The 26,146-nt window shown below is 49.8% G+C and overlaps 1 protein-coding gene across 3 annotated transcripts; it reads right to left on the bottom strand.

Moving 5' to 3' along the window:
• Positions 1 to 7,051: 7,051 nt before the first annotated feature.
• On the bottom strand, positions 7,052 to 11,715 carry LOC113919183 (protocadherin-8). Of its 3 annotated transcripts, XR_003518878.2 has the most exons (4): positions 9,180 to 11,715; positions 8,889 to 9,039; positions 8,498 to 8,705; positions 7,875 to 8,011 (listed from the first exon to the last, which is right to left on the bottom strand). XR_003518878.2 is itself a non-coding variant. In XM_027587962.2 (3 exons), exons 1-3 carry the CDS (start codon positions 11,520 to 11,522, stop codon positions 7,638 to 7,640), a joined length of 3,216 nt encoding a protein of 1,071 aa, XP_027443763.2. In that variant the 5' UTR covers positions 11,523 to 11,715; the 3' UTR covers positions 7,052 to 7,637. The 3 variants fall into 3 exon arrangements, 2 of the variants coding, with proteins under 2 accessions (XP_027443763.2, XP_027443764.2); XM_027587962.2 differs by having other exon boundaries at positions 7,052 to 8,011; positions 8,889 to 11,715; XM_027587963.2 differs by lacking the exon at positions 8,889 to 9,039 and having other exon boundaries at positions 7,052 to 8,011.
• Positions 11,716 to 26,146: the final 14,431 nt, after the last annotated feature.

The following is a 26,146-nucleotide window of genomic DNA, read 5'->3' as shown; positions in this document are numbered from 1 at the left end:
CACCCACATGCACCCATCCATGGAGGCTGTGCACTCCTTCCCAGCCACTGTGAGCAGCCAAAGGCTCGTGATGGCTCCCTTCTCAGGAGAGCTTTCTTCTCCTGCCCTCATGTGCTGGCTTCTCTCCCCTTCTGAGAGCACGTTTTCAATAAGTGATTTTCACAAGAATCCCCATCTCAGGCTGTGCTTCTTAGGAATAATCACCCAAAGTTACGTGAGGAATTGAAGGACTTAGGAAGATACTTAAGAGTTTCATATGGGTACCTGGAAAAATGTAGGTGATTTGGTAGATGGGCTCTTTTCTAGCTTTTGTATGTAGATATAGTCTGGGAGATGCCCCACCAAAGGCATAGGGAGGAACTCCAGAGACAGAATGGTGACATTGAATTTCTTTAGTGTGAGAGAATAGCTGACCTAGCTCTTAGCATTCTTGCTGCATTTCAGCATCTTCATTAGTTCATTCTCAGACCTCCTGTGAGGCCGGTGATTAAGGGCTTTTGGCTGATAAGCAGAATGAATCCCAAGGAGGTTAAGTGATGGCTGAAAGTCAGTTGCTGAATAAAATCGAGATTCCATCTCCACCCACTCACCCACTACTGCCAACAGCCCTGTTCTTCCTCGGATGATCTAGTGACATTCATTAGAAGCAAACCTGCACCTCCTCAACAGCTACTTTCCTAGAACCGATAGGAAGAAAAATTAGCAAACTAGACAAAGTCTCAATAAAATCAGAGCCTAATATCCAACATTTAGCATAGAAAACAACTAGATGCTTTCATCCACTGTATGGTTTGCTGTGTTTGCCTAGAACAAGGTGTAGATTTGCCAATTATTTGTATTTGGGCCATGTTGCTTTAGATACCAAAATGGACTAGAGCATGTCAAATCTCCAGATCTATGGTGCCCACACACTTCTGGGAGTGGCTGAGTTGGGTCTCAGAGATGCTGCTTCGTTGAGACTGGAAGATGGGGAAGGCTTGATCTTCAGTAGGTAAGGTGGCTGGTGCGATTTCTGTGGCCTGCCAGCTCTCCTGCAGTCACTAGGCCAGCTGGGGCGGATGAGATACTGAATCTGTTGGTCATGTCTGATTTGGAGGCATATTTAGCACAGGCCCCTTGTGGGGAGGTATGTTGACTTGTAGATGCAGAGTCTCTTGGCTATGGTGTATAACCATGACCTTTTGTGCTTGGCTTAGTAAATCATTTCATTCAGCAAGTGCTTTTTATTGAATCCTGATTATGAACCAGCCAGGTGCTAAGGATAGAGAGATGAAAGGCACAGACAGAACTTGATCTCATGGGCCCCCAGGGGAGATAGATATTCGGAGTAGCAATTACTTTCAGTTTGGTTAAGTGCTAAGGAAGCGTGCAGGAGATGCACCCTGCCCAGTCTGGCTGGTGGCTGGGAGCTGGGAGAGGGGGGTGAAGTGATTCTTGAGCAGTCTTGAAGGATAAGAAGAAAGGACCACAGAGGAGGAAGGTGGGTAGAGGGGGAGACGAAATGGAATGCCAGTCCTGGCAGAAGCGCCAGGATGGAGTGGGGAAACATAAGTAGATCCTTGTGGCTCAAGTGCCAGGTGTGCATAGCAGGTGGGCTGGTGGGGAAGGAAGGGCAGCAACAGGACCGAGTCTGGGGCAGGAGGGAGGGGCCAGAGCACCAAGGACCTGGGACACCACAGACAGCACAGCAGACTTCATCCTAAAGGTGATGGGAAGTCACGCGGGTATTAATCAGCAAAGTGAGGAGATCAGATGTTTAGAAAAGGTCTTTATGCCTATCACCCAGCCACCTCATCCCTCCCCCGCCCACCACTCCAGCAACCCTCAGTTTGTTTCCTGGGATTAAGAATTCCTCATATCAGTGAGGTCATATGATACATGTCTTTCTCTGATTGACTTATTTCGCTCAGCATAACACCCTCCAGTTCCATCCACGTCGTTGCAAATGGCAAGATCTCATTCCTTTTGATGGCTGCATAATATTCCATTGTGTATATATACCACTTCTTCTTTATTCATTCATCTGTCGATGGACATCTTGGCTCTTTCCACAGTTTGGCTATTGTGGACATTGCTGCTATAAACATTGGGGTGCACGTACCCCTTCGGATCCCTACATTTGTATCTTTGTAATGCAACATATGTTAAGAAAGAAGAAGAAGAATATAGCAGGAGGGGAAGAATGAAGGGGAGTAAGTCGGAGGGGGAGACGAACCATGAGAGACTATGGACTCTGAGGAACAAACTGAGGGTTCTAGAGGGGAGGAGGGTAGGGGGATGGGTTAGCCTGGTGATGGGTATTAAAGAGGGCACGTTCTGCATGGAGCACTGGGTGTTATGCACAAACAATGAATCATGGAGCACTACATCAAAAACTAATGATGTAATGTATGGTGATTAACATAACAATAAAAAATTTAAAAAAAAGAAAAGGTCTTTATGGCAGCAGTGTGGAGGTTGGAATGGAGGGAGATGGGCAGAGCAGATCGATTTGTACTGGAACTCAGGAAGACACAATGAGAGCTTGAGTAAGGCGGTATTTCTTGTTCTGCATCAGACAGAAGTCGATTTTAATCCCGGCCCCTCCTGATATTAGCTGTGTGACCTAAGGCAGGTCTCTCCGACTTATCTTACCTCTCCGAGTCTCACTTTCCCCATATGCAAGATGGCCTCATGAGGACTGGCCTCCCAAAGTTGTGAGGATTAAGTGTAAAGTGCTTGGTGTGGTGCCTAGAGCATGGTAATCACACACACAAAAACGGTATCTTTGTTCTTTTTTTTTTTTAAAGATTTTATTTATTTATTTAATTGACACAGAGAGAGAGAGAGAGAGAGACAGCAAGAGAGGGAACACAAGCAGGGGGAGTGGGAGAGGCAGAAGTAGGCTTCCTGCTGAGCAGGGAGCCCGATGCGGGGCTCGATCCCAGTACCCTGGGACCATGACCTGAGCCGAAGGCAGACGCTTAACGACTGAGCCACCCAGGCGCCCCGGTATCTTTTTTCTTGTTCTTAGGCTGCCATCCTGATCTGGACAGTCCCCCTAAAAGAAGGCACTGAAGCAAGGACTTGGGTGCAGGAAACTGATGTGGGAGGTAATCCCAGGAAGCACAGGTGGCTGAGAAAAGTGAGGCAGGGAAAGACCAGTGCCAGTGAGGGGGCTGTCATTGGGTGGGCTGCTGCTGTTGGCAACTGGGGCTCAGATTCACATGGGGCTCTCAGGGGAACTGTGGAGAACACAACTCAAAACTGTCCCTCCAAGAGATTGGAAAGCTGGGGTTTAGCCACCAAATTCATCCCTAAATTGGCTGATCTTACATCCCCTGTACTTCCAGACAGCTCTGTGCACAGGCTGAATAAGCTTGTGTGGCCCCACCACAGAGGCTTATTCTGTATTGGAGCCCTAAGCCCTCAGGAAGTCTCAAGCAGCAGAGACCGACATTTGTGGTAGAGACTATCACAATGCACCCTGAAGTGTCCTCTGAAGCTCAGGTGGACTCTGAGTGGGACTTGGGCAGAGCATCCTATCTGCTGCAGTGGAGTGAAGGAACCCTGAAAAAGATATTTAGAAAGTAGAATCAACAGATCTTGATAAGTGGAGGAAAGTAATAGGGCGGAATCTGAAAATGATGTGTATTTTGGGTTTGGTCTATGAACTGCAGTCCTAGTCATTGAGTTTAAAACAATTGCCAGGGGGCTAGTTTGGGGGGTAACGGTGGCAGGGAAAGGGGGATGATTTTCATTTGGACACGCTGAGTCCGAAGTGTCCATGATATAGCCAGATGTCATAGTGGGTTGGCAAATGGAATTTCCCTAATTCACATTAAACTATGCGGGTTTCACTCTGACATGTTGAAATTTGTTTTACAAGTTTTGTGGGAGCAAATCCTGTACTCTGATAACGAGTGAAGACTTTTTTTTCCCCCGGGGAAAAGGGCACATTTCGCCTGGTGATTTAAGTGATGGCTTTTAAAACATTCTTTCTACCTGCTGTTCACTTATTAGATGACTTTGAACCTGTTGGTGAATTCCATTGCAGATTATTTTCCTCTGAAGAAAGGGAATAATAGATATTCTCTTGAGTTATTGCATAGCTGTTGAAAACTAGACAGCATTTTCAAAGCCCTTCTGAGTTGTTGCAAAGCACAGTGTCCCATCGAGCATTGTATTACTTTGCTTCAGTTTGCTTTTAAAACTTACAGCATTCCAATTATCCTGTTGTTACTGAATTCGATACTAGAGTGAATATGCTTGTTTTCTAAAACGGAAGTTTTAGATGATAAAACCTTGCATGTGCCAAGTGAGATAAGCCAGATAGTTAGCTAATTATGGCATGGAACTCATCCTGATTATATATATTTTTTCTCTCCACGTGCATATATATTTGTATTGGAGATGTACATCCTGTTTTCACTCTATTTCAGAATGCATTTTTCATTAGGTGTTGAAACCACTTACATTTTAATTTTCTGCAGTGGTTTCTTTGATGGATGTTTTATTATAGGAAGTGTAGGACATCCAAGTCAATGGGGCCAGATATAAAATTATGAAATAGGTAAAGTCTGGCTTTAGCTCTCTCTTTCAAAGTGACCTCCCACTTCCAAGGGCTTCTCATGTCCCTGTCCTCACTGCCATGGTGCCCAAGGATTGTGGCTCTCCACCTCCAGACGGGTTTTTTGTGGTATCATCACAGATCTCTAAGGTTTGTGAACTAGCCTGCAATGTTTACTTTAGCCATACTTGTTTGTAGAGTGTTGAGTACACACGAGATTCTGGACTACATATTGAGAGTGGGAGAAGTGAAGAAGGCAAACCAGTGGCAGAATGAGGCCAGACATCCTGAATCTGTGTCATCTTCCTTAGTGGTGGGACCACACTGATAGTTACAGTAGAGATTGACTTTCTAGGAAGCTAAGGAAAGAGGAAGATGGAATGAAGCAAGTATTACCATGGGCTGGATGTTGTCCTAAGTACTCAGTTCATTTAATTTAATAAAGCAATATATTTTCTTAGAAATGCACTCAAAAGTCAACATTTCTAGAGAAAAGCATAAAGCCTCTTTCATCTAGCTCCCATTTCTCTGAAAGCCCCTGCTGTTGGCCCTTAGAAGACCTCCCCCTTCCCCTTTCCCTTCTCCTCCTCCTTCCTCCCTCCCTCTTTTTTTTTTTTTAAGATTATTTATTTATTATTGACACAGAGAGAGAGGCAGTGAGAGAGAGCACACAAGCACGGGATGGCAGGCAGTCAGAGGGGAGGGAGAAGCAGGCTCCTGGCGAGCAGGGAGCCCGATGCGGGGCTTGATCCCAGGACTTCGGGATCATGACCTGAGCCCAAGGCACCCAGGCGCGCCCCCCCTCTCTTTTTTTGTTTAAACAAACCATTTTAAGGACTGAATTGTATGTCTGATTTTTTTTTAAGTTCTAAGCAAAAATAAGATCTTTTCATGGTCATTCTTCTAAGGGAAAAATATGACAGTGAAGTTTTGACAACTGATTTTTTGGAGTAATGAAATAGTTTGCACGGTACAAAAATAAAATGACAATGACATTACTTTTGAAGGACGAAAGCAGGCAAACACATTCAGAGATTGGATGCTTTTAGGCTGCATCGTGGGGTTATTCGTTCTTCCGCTCTGCATTTGATGGGACTAGCTCAAGAATAAAGATGTAGATGTTAGAATGCGAATTATCTCCAGAGGCCTCTCTGCTGGGGGCTGGTCATCATGGCTCTGGAGCTGTCTGGTAACCTAGCCACATCCAACATTTTCTTTGAGAACCTGAGGTCTGGGCAGTCCGAGCCTGTCAGGTGAATGCTCAGCTCAGTTGCCTGCAGAAACCGCTGAACTGTGTGCAGGTCGTGGGTGGTAAAACACTTGTGTGTGCCCACCCTGCTGTTCAGCTTGGAGCCACCACTGGTTTCAATTATGACTTCAACAGGCAGCTTTGAGGGCTCCTCTATTCATTATAGTGCCTCACACTCTATAATTAGGAATAAAGGGACACAGGCACTTCACAAATATAAAGGGCTAAACAATAATCAGGTAGTAAAGGCAGTGCATTGGGACTTCTCCACCACTTTGTTTCTTTCAAGTTAGAAAAAAAAAACCAACAACAAACAAACCTTGTGGCTTCATTTTATTTTCTTGCCTGGAATAATATGGGTTTGAACTTTATTCTGGTCACTGATCAGCTGTGTGACTTTGGGCATTTTACCTAATCTTGCTGTGCCCTAGTTTCCTCATCTGTAAATCTCATGGGGGTAGTTTGAGGATTAAATGAGATAATTTATGCAGAGTGCTTTGTGAGGAGCTTGGCTCGTATTAAAGCTTGCTCAGCAAATGTTAGCACTCATTATTATCATTTTAATTTCAAATGAAATGAATGTATAGAATATAAGATATAGGCATGGGTCTTTTGAGTGCCTTGTCAAAAATCTTCCATAACAAACATTAAGTACACACAAGCACATGAACAGATTGGTATAATTAACCCTGCCCCCCATGTACCCAGGCCAGTGTTGATAAGAATCAGTATTTTATCAGTCTCGTTTCATATAGCCCCGTGTTTTCTTCTAGAATATTTAAAGCAAATCCCAAGTACCATGTCATTTCACCCATACATTTGAGTGTGTTTTTGCTATTAACATCCTAATATGCTAAGAGCTCCTTGAGACTATGTCTTCCTAACCTCAAACCGCAGCTCTTAGGGGAGTTACTGCAGTTCATAAAAACTCAACAGATGTTTAATTAGTGAATGAAGAGCCCAAACAGCTTTCTCTACTTTTTGTAGATGCACCATAAATATCTGTTGAGTGAATAAATGAGGACAAGAATTTTATAGAGTGCCTGATGTAAATGGAGATGTGCATGATTTATAAAATAAAGTATTTTTAATACTCAGATGAGACTTTCCAACACTTGGAAGTTTAATATTGCTGTGAATATTAATGATGCCCAAATAATTAGCACTTGAAAGAAGGTTTAATTCTGGCACTCAGATTATTTGTGAATGTCTAACTGTAGGCAACTTCATGAAAAGCAATTAGCAGATTCTTCAAACACATGACAAATCCTTTATTACTGTGCTTATAAGTGACACGGTTCGGTTTACAGAAAACCAAATGTAATTAAATAACATTGAACTTGAAATCTACCACAGACTCAAGATATACAAGGTATACTTGGCAAGGCAAAAATTCTCAAACACTAGGTTGTTTCAGGTGAAAGATAAATTTCCATTAAGTAATTCCCACTTTTTTTTTTGTCTTACAGACAGTTCCTTTGGCAATAACTTCCACTTTAGCTTTTATTTTATAAAAATATAACAAAATTTCATTATATACAAACATTACATTACACAATGTACAGGTTAAAAACACTAAGAAAATGGCAAGCTGCAAGTGAAATTAAAGTCAATAGCATGATAAGAAAAATTAAATACTGCACACATTTCATAAAAATTACATTAACTACATTTTTGTTTGCAAATACCAAACAGTACCAATGTGATTGGAAATAGCTTCCAACAGCTTCATTTTAAGGCACATCTTGCATATTTAATATATACAACACTGAAACCAGTCAATAACTTAGGGGCTTCTCGGAGTGACCTGTATAAGTTGTGAACACATGCAGCATGGGGTTACACATTTTCATTGGCTTCCTTCTTTGGGGACAGGTACCTGCCAGGGGGGGACTGGTAGAGGGGTACCCCGATCTCCTGCAAGTCTGGGAGCCTCCCTGGACGGGGAGGGGAGAGTAGGGTGACTGTCCTGTCATAGTCTCTGTGTAGCACTTTCTCATAGACGCTCTGCAGCCCCACTGTCTTGGGCAGCTGGGCCTGATAGTAATTGTCCCTGCGCAGAGGATCCCGAGGCAGGGACGTGCTCTTACAGAAGGTAGACATCTGCGCTGGTGGGTGAGGCGCGGGATGCGTGTTGGGCCCTCCGCAGGACGGGCTCCAGCATCGGTCAGAGTGGCCCAGGATCTTACACTCAGCGGTGCACGCCCACAGTCCTAACATAAAAGAGAAAGGGGGAGAGCGTGAGGATGATTACTGAGATTGTGCACAACTACGCCCCCCTCTTCAGAATGTCAGGCAGGGTCAGGGCAGCTGAAAAGAAAAGCGAGTATGAGAGTGAGCGCGGTGATTCAAGATTTGAAAGAAACACTGCTTCCTATAAAGCCACCTTCATACGAAGTTGGCTCAGCTTCTTTTGCTGGAAGCAAGTTAAGGAACTGCGGAGCAGAATTCCCCTCCTCGGGGAGCTAGCATCACCCCTGCCTCCACCTAACAGGATGGGAGTGTTCTTTATTCAAGTGGTGGAGCTGCCTCCACCAGGTGACATTTTGAAATCGGCTGTCTGAGGAAGGCAGGGATCCCAAACTCGAGGACTGAAGAAAGTGGGGAAAAGGGAGGGGGCTGGGAACGGAGATTGACAGGAGGGCAGCAGGGGAGGGAGAGGAGGAACGCTGAACTTGGCAGGAAAGAAGTGTCCTCACCACTCTGCATGTGGTTGATGAGATCCTTTTTCAGAGCGTCCCCGCTGATGTCAGAATCGCTGTCGTTGAAATCACTGTCCCCTTTGCCGCTGTCTTTGCCGCTGAACTTCTCCGCTTCTCGGCCAGAGATGGTGTTGAAAGAGTGTCCTTTCCAGACCGCCACAGGGGGCGCTGGCTCCTTTCCGAAGCCGGGGGAGGCACCGTAGGGCTGCAGCAAGGAAGGGGGGTAGGGGGGGGGGGGGGGGGAGAGGGGGTGAGGTGGGGGTTGGACAAGAAACAAAAAACAAGTGCGACAGGTTAGGCATCCAGGCACACCCAGACCCCTCCAGTCCCTTCCCCCAGCCTGTCCGCGGAGCACGGAGCGGGGCGCCCAGCCGAAGGAAGGCCTCACCTCGGCGTGCGCGCCGCGGAGCCGCTGCTGCCCCTCGAAGTGACAGGAGCTTTCCCCGGTGGCGCTGCCGCCCTCCGAGCCCGGCACTTCGGCCGCGGCGACCGCGGGCGGGGGCGGGTCGGCCGCGGGGCTGCCAAAGGGCGCTTTGCCGCTGCCAGGGAAGGTGAGCACGTCGAACATGTTGGGCCTGGGCCCGGCTCCCCGGGCAGCTTCCTCCGGGGAGCCGGGAGCCGAGGCTCCGCCGCCCGCCGCCCCGGGCCGCTCTTCCCGGCGGGCCCCCCCTTTGCGCACCTCCTTCTTGCGGCGGTTGCAGGTGGTGGCGATGGCGATGATGGCGGCCAGCAGCAGCGTGCAGCTCCCGGCCAACACGATGATGACGATCAGCGGCGTGTCCCATTGTAGCGCCGGCCCCGACGCTGCGAGTCGAGAGCCGGGCGGGCGAGAACGCTCGGGGCTCCCCGCACTGGCGGGCGCCACCAGCCCTCGCCCGCCGCCTGCTGTCACCACGAAGCTGACGGTGGCAGTTGTGGAGAGCGGGGGACGGCCGCCGTCGGATATGACCAGCAGCGCCCGGAACACGCGGCCCGGCGGCTCCAGCGAGAGGTCGCCTGTGAGCACGATCTCCCCCGTGCGGCGGTCGATGGCGAAGGCTTCTCGCGGCTCCTGCTGCTGCAGCTCGAACGCCAGCTCCCCGTTTGCACCATCGTCCGCGTCCCGGGCCTGCACGCGCGCCACGGCAGTGTCCCTTGCCGTGCGCCCCGGGACCGCCACTTCCAGGGTCCCGTTGGCCGGCGCCGGGTGCACCAGGACCGGTGCGTGGTCGTTCTGGTCCAGTACCCGCACTTGCACCAGGGCGCTGCTGGAGAGCTGAGGGGAGCCACCGTCGCTCGCCTGGATGCGCACGTCGAGCTGGCGCAGCATCTCATAGTCGAAGCTGCGCAGCGCATAGATAGCCCCCGTGGCCGGGTCCACCGACACATAGGTGGACACTGAGCCCCCGGCACGGCCTACTTCAGCCTCCAGCAGCCGGTAGGTGACCTGGCCGTTGCGGCCCAGGTCGGGGTCCCGGGCGGCCACCGTGGCCAAGTAGGCGCCGGGCGGGTTGTTCTCACGCACCGACACCTCGTAGACCGGCCGTGTGAAGACTGGCGGGTTGTCGTTCTCGTCACTCACGCGCACCGTGTAGGGCCGCACGGTGCGTAGCGGGGGCGCGCCGCGGTCCTCGGCCACCAGCGTCAGGTTGTACTCGGCGATGCGCTCGCGGTCCAGCGACGCCGCGGTCACCACCAGGTAGCTGCCCGCGTAGGCCGGCTGCAGCCGAAAGTGCTCATGCCCGTAGAGGGCGCAACGCACCTGTCCGTTGGCGCCCGAGTCTCTGTCCGAGGTGCTGACCAGCGCCACCAGGCTTTCGCGCGCCGCCCCCTCTGGCACCAGAGACACGGCGCCGGCCTCAGGCGTCCCGGGCCCGGTCGGCGAGGTCGCGTCCGCACCCCCGAGAGCGGCGGCGGCGGCGGCGGCGGCGGCGAAGGGAGAGGCGGCAGGTGCGCCCGGGGCGGCCAGCGGGGTGATGGTGATGTCCGGAGCGTTGTCATTGACGTCGCGGATGCGCACGATGACCTTGCAAGTGGAGGCCCGGGGCCCTGGACCGCGGTCCTGGGCCCGCACGTCCAGCTCATAGGTGTCCTGGCGCTCGTAGTCCACCGGTCCTGCCAGGGTGAGGCGGCCCGAGCGCGGGTCCAGGCGGAAGAGGCGGCGCGCCTCGGGCGGGGTACGGGCCCCGAAGCCGAACACCACGTCGCCGTTGGGGCCCTCGTCGGGGTCGGCCGCGTCCAGGTCGAGCAGCAGCGAGCCCACGGGAGCGTCCTCCGCCAGCTCCACTTCGGCCACGGCGCCCTGCGGGAAGGCCGGGCTGTGGTCGTTGGCGTCCAGCACTCGCACGCTGAGGGCGGCCGTGGCGGAGCGCGGCGGGCGGCCGCCGTCCTGGGCCACCAGCTCCAGGCTGTAGGCGGCCTGGCTCTCGCGGTCCAGCTCGTGTAACAGCACCAGGTCCGCGCACTGGGCGCCGTCCGCGCGCGTCTGCAGTTCCACGCGGAAGGGACTGTGAGGTTCCGCCAGGCGCACGCTCTGCAGCCCGTTGGCCCCCACGTCCTCGTCCACAGGCACCTCCAAGGGGATGCGCGTGCCCACGGCTGCGCCCTCGGACACCTCCACCGGGATCTGGGCCCGCGGGAAGCGCGGTGCATGGTCGTTGATGTCCCTCACCTCCACCTCCACGTGCACCAGCCGGAACTGCTCCTGCGAGAAGCTGACCACGTCGAAAGCCAGCACGCACTGTGGCGCCTGGCCGCACAGCCGCTCTCGGTCCAGGCCCGCGTCCCCGACGGTCAGCTGCCCGTCGCCCTCGCGCACGCGAAGAAGCGAGCTGTTGAACTGCTTCATCAGGCGGAAGCTTGTGTCTCCAGATACTTTCATATGCAGGTCCTCAGCCAAGGTCCCGATGACCGTGCCAGGGGCATCCTCCTCGAAGGTGCTGTATCGCACTGTCTTGCTCTGGGCCACTGAGAGCACCCAACAGAGGCTGAAGAGCTGTAAAGGGAAAAGGCAGGGGCTGCCCCCGCGCCTCACTGGACTCATGCCGCCAGCCCCGAGTGCTATTCCTAGAGGCTGAGCAATTCCTCTCTGGTTTGCAGGTCCGGGTGTGAGTCGCACGCTCCTAGGAGCACGCTCTTTGCGAGCCCTGTGCGGGAGATCTATGGGCTGCAGCTCGAGGTTCCGGTGGGCTCTGAGGACGCGCCGACCTACCCACACTATACAATTCCCCCTTCCTTCTCCCGGCTGGAGCTGCGCCGCTGCGCGCCGCCTCCGCTTTTATAGCAGCCGATATGCAAATAACCAGAGCCGGGCAGCCAATGGCAGCTTCGCCCTCGCGCCGCTCCTACGCCAGCCTCTGACAATCCCTTTAATGTGGAAAGGCTTAGAGGGGAAAACAAGAAAGGAAAATTAGGGAATCTTTTCTTTGTTTCTTTAACTCCTTTCGCCTTTTTTCCTTTCCTGTCAGCGCCCTGAATACAGAGGAGTGGCACAGGTCGCCGGGACTAAAGGAGTGGATGGTTTTGTTAATTGTGCTTGTCCGGGGCCGGCTGCTTTAACTGAGAGCAAACACGCTTGGATTTCGCGCGGGTGGCTCGCCCCCGCCACCCCCCGTCCCCCGCCACTTTCTGCGTTTTGCACCTTGGAAGCTTCCAAGCCTCGCCCTTTTCCCTCCACCTACTTGTTCAGCCTTGTAAGGTCTTGCTAGTGTTCCCTCCCAGCTTCCAAATGCACTCGGAAATAGCATCTCCAGCCGGTGCGTACTGGCCTTAGGAGCCGCAAGGACGAGGGAAAATTGATTTTATTCAAATTTGTGTAGGCAATTGTGTTTTGCTCCTGTGAGCCTCGGCGATCAGGGCTGCCACTTCCCTTTCAGAAAAGAGCTGTGCGATGTGTTAGTATGCATGTCACTGTCCAAATGGCCTTCTTAAGCCTTGGACGCTAGTAGGCCAGGAAAAAAAAGTCCCAAATAGGATTTAGCATAAGCTTGAGGAGATTTGGAAAGGTTTCAAAGATCAGACTGTATCAAAGGCTTATGAAGCCCTCGTTAGCAGTGGAAATAGAATGGCGTGGCAGGCGATCCCATTGGAGGCCCCAATGTCTGTATTATTTCACTGTGACAAGCTAAGGGGAGAGAAAGTTGAACAGTTTCCACAGCGGAGTTGGGCTAACTTGAACATAATGAGCAAACGCCACATGTATCCATTATGTCCCTCTATTCATCCCCAATCACTGCCATAACTCTCCGGCTAAACGGTGATGGGCGCTGAATTCCACACAATACCCGGCTCGTATTAAAGTGCATTTAGAGAACTTTCCCTCCTGATGCCTTGTTCCGCCTATTTAGAGGATTTTCTTTCTGTTCTAATAGGGCTGCTCCGAGAAGCAACACTCATCCCGTTCCAGAAGAACAAAATCACAGCATGACGTTGAAACCTGGCACGAACCTGGGGGAACTTAACCATCTGCCTACGAACGTGTGGAGCTTCGGTATTGCCAAACTCGGGGCTGGGCGGATCCCCGGCCTAGCCAGGCTTGCCGCGGCCCCCCACAGGTATTACCCCCACCCCGAGAATCCGTGAAGACCAGGGAGTTGGAGCTCCAAGCCGAAGCAAGACGAATTCTTATTGAAGAGCTTTATTGAGCAGGTTATGCAAATACACGCGAAGGAGGAGAGGTAAAAACAAAAGCCACGCACTGGGAGAATTTTTTTTTTTTTTAAGGCGATGGATTTGATAAGCAGACTGCATCTAGTAAACGTTCTTCTGAATCCAGATTTTAGTCCTGCTGTCAGCATCCATCTGTGTTTTCCTTTCCCTCAAACCGAAGTGAATGTGTCCTGGGGTCTTTTCGGAAGGCATGCAGGAGGTTCCCCTCACCCCCCACCCCAGAGTAGGGAGACCAAATAGGGAGGTAGGGGTGCAGTTGGGTGGGGGAGAATGAAGTAGGGGCCCTGAAATTGCCAAAGAGAAAAAAAATACTTTCCCAGCGATTAATAAATAAAAGCTCTTCTGCGATTGGGAAGAGGGCGGGCGATGGACAGTTGGGGGGTTCCTCGGAGCGATCTTTCCTCTGGGTTCCTTTCCCCTCCTTCTCCACCTTGCTGCCCTGGTATTACTAAAAGCAGCGACGCCAGGCAACTGCAGCCGCGCAGGGACGAGGAAAGGGCGACGCCCCCTACAGGAGCCCAGTTCCCAACCTTCTCTTCCACTCCCCTACGCCCCCCGCCCAGCTACCAATTAAATAACTTGCGCTCTCTCTGCTTCTGCCCAAGGGACATTTCCGGGGTGGGGGATGCACAGCCGAAAGAACTTTCTGTCTTCTCTCCGAGCCCCGCAGCACTCCCACCCTGGCCTGGGGTCTGCTGGTGACCTTTAGTGCTCCCAGGGTCCCGCCCTCCCCGCCCTCCCCGCCCCCCTCCCCTTCCCCCGTCCCTGGTCAACCCAGACGCGAACAGATTCAGAACTCGGCAGTCGGACAGCGGCCGCGCCTCTGCCTGGTGTAACCCCTAGAGGTCAGGTCCGCAAGGTGCTGCGGCAGCAGAAGGCGGGGGGGGGGGGGGGGGGGGGGAGGGCGGGGAGGACAGTGGGGCCAGAGTCTCAGAGAAAGGATATTTTCAACTGTTCCCGTGAGTAGGTAATTGGCTAGAGCACGATCGCGAGTGGCTGGGAGCCCGACCCCACGCCTGCTCCTCCTGTGTCCTCGCGCCTCTCAGTTCTGGCCTGGACCCCAGGACCCCAGCCACTCGCTGTTTAAATTTGTTTTATCTTTGCTCTGCTGGAGAATCAAAACTATCTAATATTTTTACTCAGAGCACTTCGCGTCATCATGCTCATTCTCAAGACTGAAATACGGGAAGGCGTGCTGGGGTGGGGGAGTAGGCGAGCAGCCAGAAACCAAGAGGCGGGAGGAGGGGTGTGGGGGCGGTTAGTAGCAGGTCCGAAGCATTCTATCCTGGGCTAGCGACTCGGCCGCTCGGAAGTGACCCCGACCGCGGCGGCGCCCGGAAGCGCGGGGCGCGGAGCCCAGGGCGGAGAGCAGCAGAGGAGAGCAGCGAACGGGGCCTTCCGAGCTGGCGGTAGAGGTGTGAAGGCACGCGAGCAGAACGAGCTCCGGGCCCCGCCGCCTGCGGCCTCCAGATTATGGAAATACGATTTAAAATAGCGTATCAGCGCCTACAGAAACTCCCAGGGGAAGCAAAATGTCCGGGGAGGTGGGGCCCGAGCAGTGGGGGGAAGCGGGGGGGGGGGGAGCTCGCCGTCCCGCAAGCGCTGATCCAGCCCCACAAAAGCAGCTCAAATCGACTTGTTATCATACCAAAGGCCCAGGCTGGCTCAAAGGAGCCCCTTTCTCTAGGTTTTAGCAACTTTCGCAGGCAACTGTCTCGCAATCCTGAGAACAAACACCGCCCACAATGGCCGGCGTTTTCTCGGAATGCAAATGTTGCGGTCTCCGCAAAGCTGGGTTTCTGTTGCCGAGCCTAATGCCTGCTTTGTGAAACTCGCGTGCAGACCCCGAGATTGACACGGGCGTCACGTGACGGATTAGGGCTCTAGGAAAGTTTTCAAAGCGGCGACAATGGGGGGCTCAGCCTGATCTGATATCTCCCACAGTTTAGCGGGAAAGAAAATCAGGATATATTCTCATATGTAATAGGATTATCTTTTCCATTTCAAGTTCTATACAGCATGTAATTTATTTTTAATTAGGATTATATCTACCAGGAAAGGGAACTAGACTTGGCTGGAAAGTGTAATTCTAAGGATGGATGGGGAGAGGGATATTTTTTAACCTTTTAACTATTTAAAAAATATGTAAGACCGGGGCCCATCGTTTTTCCTTCAACAGGCTCAGTCCATCCGATAAACCTTCCAGGAAAGTTTGCAGCAAGTGCTCCTCCAAGCAGAGAACAGAGGCAGCTCTTCAGAGGCATCCAATTCATTCTTGTAACAGAAGAATACTTTGTAGAAATCTCTCAGAATTCCTAAGTCGCTGGGTTTTGCTGGGGTTTGCTCTCTAGAAATGCAACCAAGCTCTTTTCTACACTCCAAATGCTAACTTTGTATTTTTTAAAAATGCACCTCCCTCCCCATCTATTGGGCTGCTGATACTGGCATTGTGGCTTTTAAACTTTAATACCCACAGAGCAATATCCTCCATAGCCCTGATTCAAACCCAACAGACAGCGAGACAGTTTGAGGGTAAAGGTGACTGTTGTTTAAACATTGATTTTTGGATTGAGCCTAGTGCCAGATGCTCACAAACCCTGGACTGTGTCCAGGTCTTGGGCCATTCATCCTTTTGTGTGTTCTGTGTGCCAGGATGCTCTGGGATACCCACTTAACCTGACAAGAAACAAAACACGGCTGCTGATTACAACATCCAGCTTGGGTTCAAATCTGATACCATTGGATTGCTGTGTGGCCTGGGGCAAGTTACTTGATTTCTCTGTAAACGGGGCCAATAGTAATACCTTGTAAAGTTGACTGGAGGACTGTGTAGGATAAAACAGTGTCAGGTGCTTAGGAAGCTCTGAGCATGTGTTAATTATCATTTCCTTTTAAAGCAGGAGGAAGGAACATCAGAGGCTGTATCATCTAAACCTCTTATTTTACAGGTGAGGTATTTGTTCAGAAAGACAAAAAACAAAACAAAACAAAAAAACAACCCTCCTATTTCCTGTCTGCTTCTTTGCTTTAGTTACAACTATCCTTCTGATTCCTTTTTTTCTCCCACCCTTCTGGAAATAATAATAGATACAGTTATAATATATAGATATAATAATAGATATAGTTGTAGGTTTATAGGTCCCAAAGGAAGGAGAAAAATTATCATGTGAGGCTCTCATGTCATTTCAAAATCTTTTGGTACCTTACCCTCTGGTTGAGATCAGATGATGGCAAAAAGGAGTTTCCAGTGGACTTTTTCACCCCTCATTTCCACAAAAGCCATGTGTCATGACTGAAACCACCTACAGAGACAAATATTCAGTGGACAGCAACCCATTATTCTGGGGGGAGAGGGCAGGAACATTCCAGAAGACTTTCATTCTTAGGATGCTCAGGAGCACCAGGTGATTTCCTGTGACTTACATGGAGCCAATGTTTAACCCAGTGCTTCCCCTCAACGTTCATCTACTAGGGCTGCCATGAACTGCCTGGTTTCCAATAGAAATTGATATTCTGGAGGCTGGAAGTCCAACCTCAAGGTGTGGACAGGGTCCTTCTGAGGGCTATGAGGGAGAATCTGTTCTATACTTCTCTCCTAGCTTTATTAAAAAAAAGAAGAAGATGGGTGCCTGGGTGGCTCAGTTGGTTAAGCGACTGCCTTCGGCTCAGGTCATGATCCTGGAGTCCCTGGATCGAGTCCCACATCGGGCTCCCTGCTCAGCAGGAAGTCTGCTTCTCCCTCTGACCCTCTTCCCTCTCGTGCTCTCTATCTCTCATTCTCTCTCTCAAATAAATGAATAAAATCTTTAAAAAAAAAAGAAGAAGAAGAAGAAAAAGAAGAAAGAAAAGAAGAAGAAGAACAACAACAACAAAAGAAATCATAGACTCTGTCTGCTAGCCCTGAGGCTGGAATTCTAGAAGAAGGAGACCCACCATCAGGTGTGAGGATTGCTGTGATGGAGGCCTACCCGGCAGCGCATGCCAGGTGGCTGCCCACAGTGCTTAGGGGAGTGGGATGCCTCATGTCAAGAGCAGTGGTGCAAGTATGCATTGCATGCCTGCGTGCAACCCAGAAGAGGCGGGCCCGATTGTGCTGGGGGCAGAGATGTGCAGGGAAAACTTCCTGCAGGAGGCAACATTTGAGCTGAGTTTTGAAGGATGAGTAGACATGAGCTAGGGGTAGAAAGAGTGAGGAAGGGGTGGAGATATTCTGATCTGGGAGGAAGGTGAAGGGCAACTCTCTGAAGTGACTGCTTTGGGAACAGTGACTGGCTAGTTCATAGTCTGGCAGAATCCCAAGAGACTCAGGGCAGAGAGGTGTGCACTGAGAGTCCAGCCAGAGGACCACTTTCGTACGTGACATCCTGCCTTCCCCGCCAGCTGGAGGGGCGCTGGGGCCAGAGCGGCAGGAGGAGCTGGTGGGTGGACTCTGGCATTGCCAGTCCTCTTGGAGAATGCCGTTCCTCCTGGGAACCTCCTCTCAGATGTCTGCTTTCAAGGAGAAGTCGGGCAGGCAGCAGGATTTTCTTTTTGCTCAGAAAGCTGAAGCTTCTCTGGGTTCAGCCAGGAGCAAGTCCAGAGTCCCCACCGTACGTCTTCTGTTGGGCATCCGTCCAAGACAAATGGTGGGGGTGGGAATGGGGGCAGTGAGGAGCCGCATGTTCTATAGCTGCCCACGGCCTGGGGTTGTGGGCAGAAAGCCAGTGTTCCCCTTATCACCCAAGGATTCAGTGTGTGTGTTGGGGGGAGAGGGGGCGATGAAGAATTTCCCCGGAGCTCTTTGGTTGGGAAGTATAGGATATGGGATGTGGCCTGGGCTCCTAGGACCTTGCTATTGTTCATGGGCACTCTGAGGCAGAATTAGGACTAAATTACACAGTTCATGGGGAAAAAAAGAGGTTGTAGATAACCAAAGGAGCCCTCAGTGAGGATCAAAAGAACCACAAATCTCTGCTCAAACCATGCTCAGGAGTTCTGTAGTTAGGTAAATTGAATGGATTAATTACTTTCAGAGCCTAAAACATGTTGTTACAAATTTGGGGTTTTGTTATTAATAAATCGCACATGATTCAAAAGAAATTAAAGCAGGGAACTAGAGCCTTGTCAAGGCAGAGAGAATTTTAATCATTGGCTGGTGTCTCTTTCTTCTTTCCTCAAAGTCATTGTTCTGTAAGTGCTGAAGACTTCTGACTCAGGCCTTCCTTTGCATCTGATGGCTTGAACTCGCCTGCTCCAAGTGGGTCACAATCCACTTTTGAAATGGAAATGAAGTCTGCATGGCAGCCTCACCCTCAGAGCCCTGGGACCCAGGCCCAGCCAGGGCACAGCAGAGCCTGGTGTTATAAATTTCTCCGTAGATCTGAGAGCAGTTTTAGGCCATTGATCTCATGTCACCCAGAATCGAGACGGAGTGACGGCTGATAAACTGCATGGTGACAGGCTGTGGCCTTGGAAGAAAAAAATGTCTAGATGCGGGATAAAAAAAAAAAAAAAAGCTGACGGATTAGTTATCGGCCTCCTGATTCTCCTCACCCTGGATTATTTCCGAACACTTTAGAAGCATTTATTTTCAGGTAATTTTACAGTTGTCTTTTTGTCCTTCAGAGGTGCTTTGGTCTATGAAACCACTCTGGGAATTTAGATGAAATCATTTTTATATGTAGTGCTCCACAGCCCTCTCCCCACCCCACCCCCCAAGTCCCTGAAGCTGTGCTCTTAGGCCCAAACCCTTAGGAGGCTTTTACCTGCAGTGCAGGGAACTGTGGATGCAAATAACCATCAGCATTAATGCTAATTCATGATTCTTCTGCAGCACAATCCCGCCTACGGTCCTCAAATGCTACGGTAATAAGGGCCAAATGAGGAAAGAGGCACATGGGTTAGGGGTGGGCACAAGCAGGGGAAAACACTCTGTGGTCAATATGTAAATGGATATTTTTCCTCCAAACTTTCTGATCCTCTCTGGGCTCCAGCCCTTCTGTCCAAAGGGCAGTGTGAATCACATGTTATCCTCCAGGAAGGCCTGGGCCCTTCAGAAAGATTTTGAGTAGGTGAGGTGAGAGGGCTAGGGAGATTAGGGCAGTGTGGCAGATCATTTGTGTTCCGGGATGAATAAAGGTTGAATTCTTGCTGCCCTGGCTCCAAGCTCCCGCTTTGGTGTCCAGTGTGGGAACCTGAGATGGGGAAGAATGGGCTGCTCCACTCATTGAACAGAGAGCCCTCCCGGGCATGGCAGGCCGTTTGTAGGGCATCAATCTTGCTTTGCTTTGCCTGGGGAGCCTTGTATAGAGGCCCATGGTCTCAGGGGACTGAGAAGAAGGTTAGATGGAGGGATCAGAGCCCCCACAGGGAAAAATAATGTGACAAGCTGTCAGAACATGGCGACTGGGTGACTCCTTGTTCCCTCAGTGGCCAGGGGGCCCTGCTGGCCCTGCCTCCTTCAGGGCTGGGAGCTGGGAGGAGGGAACAATGTGGGATGTGTGATGGATTACACACCTTTCCATCAAACCCCAGTGGAAGCTTTTGCTGGACTTCTGGAAAAGGAGGAGTGGAGTGGCTCTTTCCAGGAGTGAAATGTTGTGAGTTGACTGTTTTGGAGGGAGAGTCTAGTGATACAGGGGACATGGAATCTCTGGGGGTCAAAAAGGCTGCTCATTGAAGTCAGCTGTGGAGGTAGGCCTCCAGGAAGAAATTCAGGGGTGATTAGCAAAGTATATCTTGTCAAAGTTTGGGGTAGGAGTTCCTTTACTTAGGATAATTGTATCAGTCAGGATGGGCCAGGGTATGCCTCAGTGACAAACAGCCCCCAAATCTCAGTGGCTTAAAACAGCAAGTGTATTTCTTGCTTTCTCTGCATGTCCATCACAGGTAGGCTGGGGAAATACTGCATGCTCTCCTCACTTGGGGACCTAGACTGAGAGAGTAGCCACCATATGGGACTTTCTCCTTGCTGTGGCAGAAGGAAGAGGGAATGCAACAAATTGTGTATTGGCTCTTAAAGTTTCCACCCACATATGACAGACTTCACTTCTGCTTACATTTCTTTGTACATTTCCAAGTCCTGGTAATGTAGTGCAAAGCACATTCTGCTTCGCCATTAGAAGGTAGGTTTGAGGGAACAAAGCGGGAGAGCAGGACCAAACCCTTAGACAGGCCGAGTGCCAAGGCATGGGCTCTGGGCTTGCCTCCCTTTCTCAGTCTTGGATAAACTATTACTTTTTTTTTTTTTTCAGTAGGAAAATAGCAGTTGGGAGAAATGCTGGTCAAAGGCATTATGTGCCTCTAAATTCAAGAAAGGTCAGAAATAAATTAGAAGTGTCCTCATGTGACACATTCCTTAAAATAAGGCTAAATTACAGCTTCAGACTAATTAGTAAGGAAATCCCCCAAGAGTGAAAGATTGAGTATTGATAATGGGATTACATGTCCTCTTGCCTGTGCTTGGGGGAAAACTTGCATAAAGTATCTCCATTAATCACAGTCCTAATGGCTTTTACTTTTACCACCATCAAACCACTACCAGGATCAAAAACATTTTACTAAGCAACTTTCAGAGTATGGAACTATGCAGTGCTTTACCAGTGGAGTTAAACCCTCTGCCTTTTAGGAGTTTATTATCACGTGGACGGAAGTACCAAGGGCAGCTAAACAAATACTGAGCGCAACACGCATGTGAGTATTGACATCTGGGGAGCCAGTGTAATCAATAGAGAAGGGATCAGGAACAGTATTTAGAAAGGACAATTTAGTTCATCGTTGTGTTTGCCATCCACAATGTGAGGAACTGGAGTATACGCTCTCACTTGCGAGGACATTTTGGTCACTGGGAAGGCAGTACACCATCACATGGCTTCATTGTAATGTGGTTAGTGTGAAACAGTGATCAATTTAGTGATCAATTCCCAGGAGAGAAGATCAACTCCCGGGAGCTCACTGAAGAAGGGGGGAGATGGCTCAGCAAACTCCTTGTGAGAAGGAGGGGGTTATTTTCAGCCAAGCCTTGGACTTGGGAGTAAGCATGGGGCAGGAATAATTGCCATTGTGTACTTGGAAGGCTCTATTTATAACTGTCAATATCCGAAAGACTCAGAGACTAGAATATCTCCTATTAGAGATGAATATAATATAATATTCACTTCTTTTTTGAAGTAGGCGAGGTATAAGTAACAGAAAGTAATGTAATTTTAATATAGAATTTAGAAAACTTGAGGAGACACAATATACCATGCAGGTATCCTAAACAGCCTGTTTCCAAATTTGTTAAATGAGGTGGCTAATTCTTGCCCCCACCTGTCTCAGAGATGAGGTGAGGGTTCCATGATATAAGGGATGCAGAGCCTTTTGGGAGCTGTAAAGCTGTGAACACAGTAAGCCTTAGGGCTTAGGGCTAAGCCCTAGCCTTAGGGCTAATGGGCTTGCTTGCCCTAAAGGGACACTGAGCCAGTTTGCAGACAAGTGTGGAGGGCGGTAGATGAGGAAGGAGGGAAAGCAGCTCGGAGCACCTGCTGAAGCACAAGAGCGGGGCTAGATCTGAAGTCCATGGCAGGTTTTCAGCACCTTTGCTCTAAGAAATGTGGGGCCATGCTAAAAGGAAGAAGGGTAGACCTCTGCTCCGCTGGGGTGGGGGTGGTGGCTAGAGGCTGGACAGGGTCAGAGAGGAGGTTGTTCACTGCTTTATCCTTAGTGCCTGGTGTAAAGAACTCACAATAATATGTGTTGGAATGAATGAATGAATGAATGAATGAATGCAATAGCATCTCTTTCAGTTGTACCAGGACATGATATTGATCTCTGTCTCTGCACATATGCAGGAAACACCTGGTTAATTTTGTAAGCGTGAGTCTGGAGAGGTGGTCTGGGCAGACTCAGTGTCCGAGATTTGGCTCAACACAGACATCCTAAGGCCCATGGGGCCAAGGTAGGAGGTGCCAGACCTTGGTCAGTACTACTAGGAAGTCAAGATACCACAAATGCAATGCCCCACTTCCAGACTGTTCTGCCTGCTCCAGGTTCCATTCCTGGAAACATTGGCCCCTCTTCCCTGAGAGCCCTCAGGCTGATTCCAGTTCCCTAAAGCAGGGCTGGCTGCCTCCCATTCACCTCTGCTCAACTCCTGGCTGGTCAAAGCGGCTTCAGCACCTGGCCTTCGTGGACTCTTTCTCCTTCATCAGGGTCTATATGGCATAACTCTTTCCCTGCCTTCAGCTCTCCTGTTGCCAGACCCAGCTCAGAGGTGATTCCAATTCATTCATAGATAAGCTCATATTACATATCATTTATCAAAATCACATTCACATATTAAATTCTGTCTCTAGGAGAAAGGGGCATGGTCCTAGTACACATCTTGGGAAGTTTGTTACTTATCACGTATCCTTTTAATACGTTTTCCAGATGGCTCTCCTCATGTCCTGTCCTGTCCTGTAGGTATTTCCAAGACTTAGAACACAGCCCTTTGCTAAGAATAATAGCAGTAGTATTTCTAGTAATGGTTACAGGTGTTGAGCACTTGATTCTTGCCACACATTGTGTCAGGCAGTTCACTTACTTAATTTAATTTTTTCAACTGCTCTGTAAAATAGCTATAGTGACAATTTTTAAAGAAACTGAGGCTCAGAGAAATTGAATAGTGTCTACAAGGGCTCCTGGCTGGTTAATGGCAAGGAAAAATTTACTTCTGACTCCTCAGGCTGACTCTCACCCTAAGTCAGTTCTCTTCCTCTCGGGCCTGGATGATTAAAATTGCTTCTGAAGTGAGCCGGCTGCTGGGACACGCAGCACCTTTGTGTGCATTAGAAAAAGGCTCCCTTTTCTCTGGATGGATGCAGTCCCGTGCCAGGGCACAACACTTGGCAAGCAGAGCACAGGATGGAATTCAGTTCCCAGTGGCTACCTCAGACAGGAGAACTTACGCAGTGAACAGCCTGCACAGCTGTGCATGGTGACCCCAGAAGGGAGTCCTCTCTTTGCCTCTCATGTTTCTCCCCCTTCAAAACATTCTCATCTAGGATGATTTCAAAATATTCAGCAACCAGTAAAGCATGGGCACTGACCCATCAGAATGTAGCATGAGTTTAGGAGCAGGGGAGTTACAGGCTTCCTGCTGAGCTAGGCATTGACTCTTTTATTGCTTGATTGCAGAAGGGTGGGGAGATTGCTGCGGAGGGGCTAAGGTGGCACTTGGGAGCTCAGGGCAGTGCATTTTTACTAACCAGAGTGGCAGTATTTTAGTAATTTTACAAGCGGCGCCACTTTCCTGGTGTGTGTGGGCTGGATATTAACTCAGCTTGTCCTGCTCAGGAACCCTCCACAGGTCGAGATCCAATTCCATTCATCGATGGTGTCTGGATATTTACCACTTAGCAGTCATCAATTTCTACTGACAACAAGGATCCTGACATAAATGATTGTTTCAGAAGAGGCTTAAATTTAGGTGTGGTTATTATCAGAGCCAATTTCAGGCTATTTGCAGACCTGCCTCCAGGGGCGCTCAAGATGTCCACCTGTCCACCTCTCTCCCAAAGATTTCACTCCCTCCTCCTCCCTACTGCCCCCCAACAGGAGGAAACCCAACCTGGGGTTAAGGCCTAAAGGATCCACAGAGACTTGCAAATGGGCTACAGGGTAGGGGAGACACACAGATGTTAAACCTAGTGATATTAGCACAGATGTTAAACTTGGTCGCATCTGTCTATCAAGTATTAAGTTTTATTCCTTTTCTTTATTCCTTTTCTTACTACTTCCCATTCCAATGGGTAGTCAGATTCTTGGTATTTCCTTGATTATGAGGGTTTTCTTTTCCTTTCTTTCTTTCTTTTTTTTTTTTTACTGGGCAGAAAATAAAAGCTGCTTGAAGAGCCAGAGGGGAAGCCAAGAAGGGGCATGTTTCTGGGGGTGTAAATGAGGGTGTGGTTGGAGTCTTCCCTCTGTTAGGAAAGTAGCAGGTTATTGTGCCCTGGGGAGGAGGCCAGGCCTTGGAGGGAGTGGCGCGTCTAGGGAGTCTGCCTCTCTGGGTCTCTCAGCCTCACATGAAGAGACCATGTGGTGTCCCAGTATACCCACTGTGACTTGTTGATGGGAGGCATCACTGCGGAAGCCCCTGGGACCTTTGCTCAAATCTGGGAACAGGAGCCCCGGTGCTGACTACAATGAGTTTCTGACCAGTTCAGCAGGATAGTGTTTTAAAGCTAAATTTAATGCGGAATTTAAAGAAGTTGAATTTAACAAAAATAGTGGTTTTTTTTCACACCTGTATTGTAAAACACTCTTTTTAAAATTTATTTATTTGACAGAGAGAGAGATAGCAAGAGAGGGAACACAAGCAGGGGGAGTGGGAGAGGGAGAAGCAGGCTTCCCACCTGTGGGGCTCGATCCCAGGACACTGGGATCATGACCTGAGCCAAAGGCAGACGCTTAACCACTTAGCCGTCCAGGCGCCCCACACCTGTATTGTAAACAAAGTTTTACACCTGTCTTAAAGCTCTCTCTAGGCCTCTCTCTTGGATCTCTGGCCCTACCACTCTGTCTCTGTCTCTCAACTCATCTCTGTTTTTGTCATTCCTCCCATGTGGCTGATGTGATGATAATGTGGGTCTGGGTGGCCTGCCTCAGAGGGAACGCTGTCTGTAGGGTGGAACAGAAGAGGCAAGGAGCCCTTGCAGGGGCCAGCTCCGCCGCGGTCAGTAGGGTCCCTCAGCTTTCCCGGAAGCTGGATATGGCTGTGAGACTAAATTCTGCAATAGCTTCTAAGCAGAAATGTCCTGTGTGGTTTTTGGAAAATGGACTGGATTCCCTTGACCTTATTTGTCCTTCTTTCTTTTTTCGGTCTAAAAGAGGAGTCGATAAACTTCTGTAAAGCACCAGAAAGTATTTTCAGCTCTGTGAGCCATGTGATCTCTGTCCAACTACCCAGTTGTGCTGTTGAACTTTGAAAGCAACTATAGACTATACATACACAAATAAGTATGGCTGTGTTCCAATCAGACCTTTTCAGCAAAACAGGCAGAGGAGCGGATTTCGCTTCTAGGGTTAGTTTGCCCGTCCCTGGTCTAGGATGCCTAGATGGAGCCTAGAGTGAACCATGAGGTGGAAGTCATGTACCGAGGATGGCAGAAAAATAAGCCAGGAGGAGCCCGAGTCCCCACTTTTCACAGAGCCACCCTGTGAGCCCTCTGGATTTCATTTATGGGAGAGAAATAAAGTTCTGTCTTGCTTAAGCTACTGTCACTTGCAAATGAGCCTAATCCTGACTAATACACCATTCATGTGTGGTTAAGCCCAACTCACCAGAGTAGGAGACTGCTAAAGAATGTGGAAGCGGAGCTCTAGCTAGGAATGAGGCATGCATTTTCCAGGAGTGTGTCTTGTACTCTTTATACCTCCAGGATTTTCTACCCATCTCAATTAACTGAGGCCACAAATAAAACTCCGTGATGGGTCTCTCTGTGCTCCACAAGGTGGTGAGGGGCATGCAGAGAGAGCTGATGGAACTGACTTGTGGTCCATGTCACCAGCAGGCCCTGGGGTTGGAAAGATGTGACATTCCAGTGGGCAGGCTGTCTCTGCCAGGGCCACACACTGGAACCCAGCTGTGACACATGCTAATGAGATTTACAAGGTGCAAATGCAAGTGTGCTGAGTTTTAGCACTGCTTTTTTTTTTTTTTGGCTGTCAGTTGGAAGCTCCCCCTGGATCATTACTATTGGAAAAGCCTATGGTGCCCTTTACTAATCCTTTCTGGTGTCTGAGGGACTGACTCTGCTGAATCCCTTGGGGATAGCCAAAAGCCCAGTTTGTAGGATCTGGGAGTCTCATACGCACTGAAAGAACAACAGGGTGATAGAAACCTCAAGAGCAATGGCAAACCCCTGCCATTTGGCTCTGATTCCAAGAACGTTCCCTTCCCCACAGCTTCTGGAATGAGGTTGCTGACCCCTTGCTAGGAGCCTCCTCCACTCTCCTGCTCCAAGTGATGCTGCAGTTGTTTCTGGGTGCAGACAACTG

This window comes from Zalophus californianus, chromosome 3, assembly GCF_009762305.2.
Source record: "Zalophus californianus isolate mZalCal1 chromosome 3, mZalCal1.pri.v2, whole genome shotgun sequence".
Taxonomy (NCBI): Eukaryota; Metazoa; Chordata; class Mammalia; order Carnivora; family Otariidae; genus Zalophus; species Zalophus californianus.
Note: the sequence above shows the minus strand (reverse complement) of the source record. Positions and strands in the feature narration are given on the sequence as shown.